Source organism: Arachis ipaensis, chromosome B07, assembly GCF_000816755.2.
Source record: "Arachis ipaensis cultivar K30076 chromosome B07, Araip1.1, whole genome shotgun sequence".
Taxonomy (NCBI): domain Eukaryota; kingdom Viridiplantae; phylum Streptophyta; class Magnoliopsida; order Fabales; family Fabaceae; genus Arachis; species Arachis ipaensis.
In genome coordinates this window covers 58,499,747-58,507,920 of record NC_029791.2, presented here as the reverse complement: position 1 = coordinate 58,507,920, position 8,174 = coordinate 58,499,747, and the positions used below count along the sequence as shown (strand labels likewise).

Sequence of the window (8,174 nt, the reverse complement as noted above, 5' to 3'; positions counted from 1 at the left end):
ATTTTTAAGTAGTGTCTAATTCGTATATATTGTCGTTATATATCTTTTTAATTCTTTAGAATATATTATTCTAAAAAGTTATTCGTTTATGATGTGTTTACATATTGTTACGGCCTTACCCAAACATTGTGCGGGCCAACCCGACCCATAGACCACACGACCCGAACAGTCGGGTGCGAGGCGCTCGACCACCGACCCGGACACGCGTCCTTGACAGCTCTCTACTACAGCTGTATGGGAAAGCTTCGAGGAAGGTGGGTCTGCCCTTGCGGGACCCACTTCTGACATGGTATATATAGGAAGAGTCCTACCCCTCCCCCGAGGTACGTCACATACCATTTTTTCACTTTTCGCCTGCGTACTTGACTGACTAGAGTATCGGAGTGTCTTTACAGGTGACACCCCCCTTCTCCACACGAAGAGCTCGGGACGTCGGCTACTCCACCTCCAACCTAGCAACCCGAAACCAGGCGATACCCCATCTCACCAACCGAAATATCACCCTGATCCGTCCGGTACCCGAGCAACCGTACATTGGCGCCGTCTGTGGGAACTGCCTGAATGGATGTCGTACTGGGTCCCGGAGAACCAGGCTGCGGGGCCGAGCACAGAGGGGATGCCTCGGTGGCTTCCTTCCGGGAGCGCACGAGGTCCCCTCCACGACGAACCGAGTCGTCTTCACGATCTCAAGAAAGACACCCTTTTGGGGGGGAACAGGCAGCAACAGTGCTAGAATCATGCAGGAACTGCGTCACAGGATGCAAAACCTGGAGCGCCAGCTGACAGATCAGGAACATCACCAACGAACTCCTAAACCAAGCTACTCCCGTTCTCCTCCGAGAAGTCACTCCAGGCGAACGCCTAGCCCGCGATCTGAATCCGAGAGACCGGGAAGACGGCGGGGGAAGGCCAAGGAGAACGCGGTGACCCGTGATAATGGGCGCAACCCCGTTTCATTGTTCCATCCTCGAGGTCCGGCTACCAAAGCACTTTGATAAGCCAACGAACATGAAGTACGACGGAACCCAAGACCCGCAGGAGCACCTTATGGCCTTCGAGGCCAGGATGAACCTGGAGGGAGTGGGAGACGAAGTGAGGTGCCGCGTTTTCCCGGTCACTCTGGCGGGACCTGCAATACGGTGGTTTAACAGCCCCCTGCAGGGCTCAGTGGCCAGTTTTTCGGACATTAGCCGCGCTTTCCTAGCCCAATTTACTACCAGAATCGCAAAGGCAAAGCACCCGATCAATTTTCTCGGGGTGACTCAGAGGTCCGGCGAGCCAACCAGAAAATATCTAGACCGGTTCAACGATGAGTGCTTGGAGATCGACGGGCTAACTGATTCGGTAGCTAGTCTATGTTTGACGAATGGACTTCTGAACGAGGACTTCAGGAAGCATCTCACCACGAAGCCGGTGTGGACGATGCAAGAGATCCAAATCGTAGCCAGGGAATATATCAACGATGAAGAAGTCAGTCAAGTCGTGGCTGCCAACAAGCGGCAGCCCTCCTACAATCAACCTCGGCAGCACGGTGGCAGAGAAAGGCAGAAGGAGCACGTCTGAGATGGCGATCCGGGCAAGACATTCAGGCCGTTTCCTCAAGTCGAAAAGTTCACCAATTACACCCCCTCACCGTCCCCATCATAGAAGTTTATCAGCAGATAGCCGAGAAGGGAATTTTGTCGAAGCCCCGACCTCTAAAGGACCAAACCGGGGGGAACAAGAGCCTCTATTGTGATTATCATAAGGGCTATGGACATAAGACGCAAGATTGCTTCGACCTGAAGGACGCGCTAGAACAAGCGATCCGGGACGAAAAACTAGCCGAATTCTCCCACCTCATCAAGGAACCAAGGAGACGAGATCGCGACCGCGAGGGAGAGGACAAGACCCGTGCAGTGAAGCAACGTCATGAGCCGGAGGACAACGAACACGGCCTTACCATAGTGAACGTGGTAACAGCAAGAGACGCTGCTCCAAGGTCAAAGTCGGCACACAAGAAAGACGCCAAAGTCTTGGCGGTTTCATCATCTTCCGCGCGAGGCTGCAAGAGGTTTCCACCCATCTCGTTTGGTCCGAAGGACCAATGGTTTGATGAGGTCGTGGAAAACCCTCCCATGGTCATCACGGCCAGAGTGGGAACCGGCCTCATCAAGCAGATCCTCGTAGACACCGGGGCTGACTCGAATATCATGTTCCGCAACGTGTTCGATGCCTTGGGTCTACGGGATGCCGACCTAAAGACTCACCAGCACGGCGTTGTAGGCTTAGGCGACCACTTCATCAAGCCAGACGGGATAATCTCCCTACCGGTATCCGTAGGACAAGGACAGGGAAGAAGATCGGCAATGGCTGAGTTCGTGGTCCTATGAGACTCCATGGCCTACAACGTCATCCTAGGAAGGAAGACTATCAACGATCTCGGGGCAGTAATCAGTACAAAGATGTTGGTAATGAAGTTTATCGCTGATGACGGATCCGTGGGATCCATGAAAGGAGACTTGGAAACGGCAGTCGCTTGAGACAATACCAGTCTCTCCTTAAGGAAGAAATCTAAAGAGGCATCAGGAGTGTTCCTCGCTGACTTGGACGCTAGAGTTAACGACAAGCCAAGACCCGAAGCGGAAGGGAACTTAGAGGGGTTCAGAGTTGGCGACACGAAGGAGAAGTTCACATTCGTGAACAGAAACCTCCCACACGACCTGAAGGAACCCCTAATGGAAATGATCAGGGCTAACGGTGACCTATTTGCTTGGACGCCGGCCGACATGCCGGGGATAGACCCCTAACTCATGTCGCACCACTTGGCCGTCAAGCCGGAGGCCAGACCGGTGGCTCGGAGCAGAAGGAAAATGTCACAAGAAAGAGCAGAGGAGGTGGCCAGGCAGACGGCCAACCTCCTTGAAGCCGGATTTATTCAGGAACTCGACTACTCGACATGGCTGTCGAATGTAGTTCTAGTAAGAAAGCACAATGGAAAATGGAGGATGTGTGTGGATTACTCCGATCTCAATAAAGCATGCCCCAAGGACTGTTACCCCCTACCCAACATTGATGCGCTCGTCGACGCGGCGGCGAGATACCGGTATCTGAGCTTTATGGATGCTTATTCTGACTACAATCAGATACTGATGCACCGGCCAGACGAAGAGAAAACAGCATTCATAAAACCGGGAGGAATCTATTGCTACAAGGTAATGCCATTTGGCCTGAAGAACGCCGGGGCCACGTACCAAAGGTTAATGAACAAGATATTCAGCGACCTCATAGGCAAAACGGTGGAAGTATATGTGGATGATATCCTAGCAAAGACCACCCGGCCTGAGGACCTCTTAAGCAACCAAGGAAATGTGTCCGCTTCCTTCCGACAGCACGGCATGAGGCTCAACCCACTCAAGTGTTCCTTTGACATGGAAGCAGGAAAGTTTTTAGGGTTTATGATAACCCAAAGAGGGGTGGAGACCAACCCTGAAAAGTGTCAAGTAATACTCCAAATGAAGAGTCCGGGCTGTGTCAAGGATGTTCAGAGGTTGTCAGGAAGGCTTACCGCACTATCCCTCTTCCTCGGGGTGTCGGCTACGAAGGCCCTGCCATTTTTCAACCTGATGAGAAAGGGGATAGAATTTGAATGGACCCCGGCATGCGAGGAATCATTCAATCATTTCAAAGAGATTCTTGCAACACCACCTGTACTCGGGAAGCCCAAAGTCGGAGAACCGCACTTCAAAGAGATTCTTGCAACACCACCTGTACTCGGGAAGCCCAAGGTCGGAAAACCGCTCTACCTGTACTTGGCCATAACGGAGGAAGAGATGGCGGTGGTTCTGGTGTGGGAGGAAGGGAAGGTTCAGCAACCAATTTACTTCGTGAGCAAAGCACTGCAAGGAGCAGAATTGAGATACAGCAAATTAGAGAAGTTGGCACTTGCACTCCTAACCTCTTCCCGTCGATTACGACAGTACCTCCAAGGTCATCAGGTAGTCGTGAGGACAGACCAGGAAATCCGCCAGATACTCTAGAAACCCGACCTAACGGGAAGAATGATGACTTGGGCCATCGAATTGTCCTAGTACGACTTGCAATATAAACCCAGGCATGTGATTAAGGCATAGGCCATGGCCAACTTCTTGGTAGAAGTAACAGGAGACTCGGCCGAGACAACGAGCATACGGTGGAGGCTCCACGTAGATAGGGCCTCCAACCAGATGTTCGAAGGTGCCGGGATAATCCTGGAGAGCCCCGCGGTTGACATATATGAACAGTCGATCAAGTTTGAGTTCCTGATATCAAACAATCAAGCAGAGTATGAGGCCCTCCTGGGCGGCTTAATCTTAGCACGGGAAGTCGGAGCCACCAGGCTAGAAGTATACAGTGACTCACAAGTCGTCACTTCTCAGGTCAATGGGACCTACCAAGCCAGAGACTCCCTATTACAGAAGTATCTGGAGAAGGTCAAAGAGTTGAGCAAACAATTCGAGGAGGTCACGATCCAACACGTTCCGAGAGAAAGGAACACACGGGCGGACCTCCTGTCCAAGCTAGCAAGCACAAAACCAGGGGCCGGCAACCGGTCTCTTATTTAGGGTTTGGTAAAGGAGCCAGCAGTCACCCTCCACTTGACAAAGATAGATTCCTCCTAGATGGACCCGATCACTGGCTTTTTAGAAAGCGGCAAGCTCCCTGAAGACGAGAAGGCGGCCAAAGCATTGAGAAGGGAGGCGGCCAAATATGCGACCATACAGGGACAGTTGTTTAAAAAGGGACTCAACCAGCCCTTGTTGAAGTGCCTACACCCTGACCAAACGGACTATGTGCTCAGAGAGTTCCATAAGGGGTGCTGCGGTCATCACATTGGGGGCAAAGTCCTAGCAAGAAAGCTCATCAGAGCTGGTTATTACTGGCCATCGATGATGAAGGAATCCAAAGAATTTGTAAGGAAATGCGTCAAGTGCCAGGAGAACACCAATTTCCATAAGGCGCTGGCGGTCGAGCTAAGTCTATTGACGTCTTCCCGACCTTTCTCACAGTGGGGAGTCGACCTCTTAGGACCTTTCTCGGTCGGTCCGAGACAAGTCAAATATCTCGTAGTTGCTATCGACTACTACACCAAGTGGATAGAGGCTGAGCCACTAGCCAGTATATCCTCATCCAATTGTCGAAAGTTTATGTGGAGACAGGTGATAACTCGATTCGGCATCCCGGAAGTCGTTATATCTAATAACGGGACACAGTTCACTGATAAGAAGTTCGTGGAGTTCCTCACCGGTTTGGGCATAAAGCAAAAGTTTTCATCTGTAGAACATCCCCAAACCAACGGCCAAGTTGAGGCTGCAAATAAGGTCATCTTGCTAGGCCTCAAGAAGCGGCTTGATAAGAAAAAGGGTGCATGGGCTGACGAACTCGCCTCAGTTCTCTGGTCTTACCGAACGACCGAGCAATCATCCACGGGAGAAACCCCTTTCCACCTGACATACGGGGTGGATGCTATGATACCCGTGGAGATCGGCGAGCCGAGCCCATGACTACTTCTGGAGGGAGTAGAGGAAGCTGTAGAGAAGGATCTAGTAGATGAGGCTAGAGAGATCGCCCATTTGTCAGAAGTAGCACTGAAGCAAAGAATGGCCCTGTGCTACAACACCAACGTACTCAGGAGAGAATTTGAACAAAATGACCTGGTCCTGCGGCGCAACGACATCGGGCTGCCGGCTCAAGGGGAAGGTAAGCTAGCGGAAAACTGGGAAGGTCCCTACAGGGTCAAAGAGGTGATTGGTAAGGGCGCCTACAAATTGGAGAGGCTCGATGGCAAGGAAGTCCCAAGAACCTGGAATGCGGGTAACTTAAGAAGATTTTATTCTTAGTTCAAACACGCCGAGTAGGCGACTTGACCAGCTCAGTAATACCCGGGTTTCCCTTTACCGTCAGATAATTTACTTTCGTTAAATACTTATCATTGCAATAGACTTGTTCAACTGTCGATTAATGTTCACTTGTTAAATTTACTTTTTCCCATTTATATACCCCACGACAACAAATTTCTTATAATACACGTTAAACGAGACAACAACACGGTACCCCGGGACTGATCACCCCGGAAACCGACTAAGTTAACACCATAACAAACGGCTGCAGTGATAGTGAAGCCACGACTTAGCTTCATCAAATTACCAACACAACGGTAAACAAACGCGAGCGACAAGCTAATACCAACAAAACTGTAATAGAATAGAACGAAAATGCACTGCCGAATAAGCAGAAAAAGACGGTAATCATAAGCCGACCAAGCGACTATCAAAGTACTTTAAAAATCACAAGTTCTACAAACCGCGCGGCAAGTTCTACAACAAAATTACAAATTCCATGCAAGCGTACAGAGATCATTTCTTCGGCATATCGACAATCTTGCCATCTTTGATTGTTTTTAAAACCCCAATTGCCGATGTGTCGAAGTCAGGAGCCAGAATTTTCACTTGAGCTTTAAGGGCCTCTTCAGTCATCAGGATCGTGCTCTTCCCCTGCTTCACGGTCTCTTTGTACTTCTTCTTAAACTCTTCAGCTTCGGCTTGAGCAGTCTTAGCTGACGAGACGGCCACATCGCGTTCTTTCTCCAAAGCAGCCACCCGACCCTACGCAGCATTGAGCTGGCTCTCCAAAGACATCTCACGCTCGGTTAGCCAGGAGACGGTGGCATCAGAGGTCTTCAATTTCTCCTCACCGGATGTGGCCTTCTCCTCGGCAGCTTTGAGCTTCTCCTCCGCTTTGGACAGCTGCTCCCGAAGTGTTTCAACTTGAGTCTTAAATTGATTGTTGGCCTTAACAGAAGATTCGAGCTTCCTATGCATCGACTGCATTTTCGACAGCTCAAACTCGGCCTTCCGAGCTATGGCGGCACCACGGAGGAGAGTACGGTTCATCCACCTCGCCTGCCCCGCAAGGTCTGAGCCATGGAAATGTTCCTCCGTGCCGGGAAGCAGCTGGGAGTCTATAAAGTTTCCGGCATCGAAGTTCCTCTCCATCACGGTGAGGGCTCCTTCAGGACTGGAGGACGACTTCTGCCTCTTTGGGTTGTGGATAACCTTCAAGTCATCATCCTCGACTTGTGAATTAGAGGTCGAGCCCCCAGTACCGACCACCTCCTCATGAACAGGAGAGTCACGCGCCTCGTCAGCATTGCGGTCCGGCATCTCGACATCATGGGGTGGAGACACCCCCTGTTATCCTTATTTTCAGGTGGGGCCTCCGGCTTCCCGTCGATCGTCTCTTCATCACTGTCATCAGCCAAGAAGGTATTATACAAATTCTCAAGACCTGTCATCTCGGCAGACATTCCCACTACAACAAAATAGTAAACCAGGTTAGTCGTGAAATTGGCGTAACAAATCGAAGCAACAGTAACGCAAGAAATTCAAGTTAAAGCTACTCACAAATATAATTTCTAGCGACCTCCCGGTCACCCATAAGGAGGTGGAAATTCACGTGGTTTCTCCCAAAGACGGCCAACAACACGTCGGCAATCTTTTTGTCTACAGCGGACATCCCTTGTAGGTCACCTTAATAAAGGTGTTGGACCCTGCCCCGAAACTCCAATACGTCGGGATGAGGCGTTGCCCTTCTAACGACAGCCAGAAGGGATGGCGACCTTTGACTGGGCACACCTTGAAATACTTGTCCTTGAACCCATGATAAGAGTCCTCGAACAAGGCAAAAATCCTCCGACAACACACAAGAGAGGACATAACATGCCACCAACGACCCTCACGATCATTGCTGGCGCGTTGGGGGCACTGTTACGGCCTGGCCCAAACATCGTGCGGGCCGACCCGACCCATAGGCCACACGACCCGAACAGTCGGGCGCGAGGCGCTCAACCACCGACCCGGACACGCGTCCTTGATAGCTCTCTACTACAACTGTATGTGGAAGCTTCGAGGAAGGTGGGTATGCCCTTGCGGGACCCACTTCTGACACGGTATATATAGGGAGGGTCCTACTCTCCCCCAAGGTACGTCACATACCATTTTCCCACTTTTCGCCTGTGCACCTGACTGACTAGAGCGTCGGAGTGTCTTTGCAGGTAACACCCCCCTTCTCCAGCAACCCGGAACCAGGCGATACCCCATCTCACCAACCGAAATATCACCCCGATCCGTCTGGTACCCGAGCAACCGTACACATAT

The 8,174-nt window shown here is 51.1% G+C and overlaps 1 protein-coding gene across 1 annotated transcript; it reads left to right on the top strand.

The window, feature by feature from the left end:
• Window positions 937–2,372, top strand: LOC107607317. Its single transcript, XM_016309285.1, has 2 exons — window positions 937–1,557; window positions 1,662–2,372. The coding sequence occupies exons 1-2, from the start codon at window positions 937–939 to the stop codon at window positions 2,370–2,372; spliced, it is 1,332 nt and encodes a 443-aa protein (XP_016164771.1).

What these genes read in the sequence shown, in the direction of transcription:
- LOC107607317 (XM_016309285.1), top strand. Translation starts at nt 937, where the DNA reads ATGGGCGCAACCCCGTTTCATTGTTCCATCCTCGAGGTCCGGCTACCA. An exon ending in GAGAAAGGCAGAAGGAGCAC is followed by an intron (nt 1,558 to 1,661) that starts GTCTGAGATGGC and finishes GTTTATCAGCAG; the next exon opens with ATAGCCGAGAAGGGAATTTT.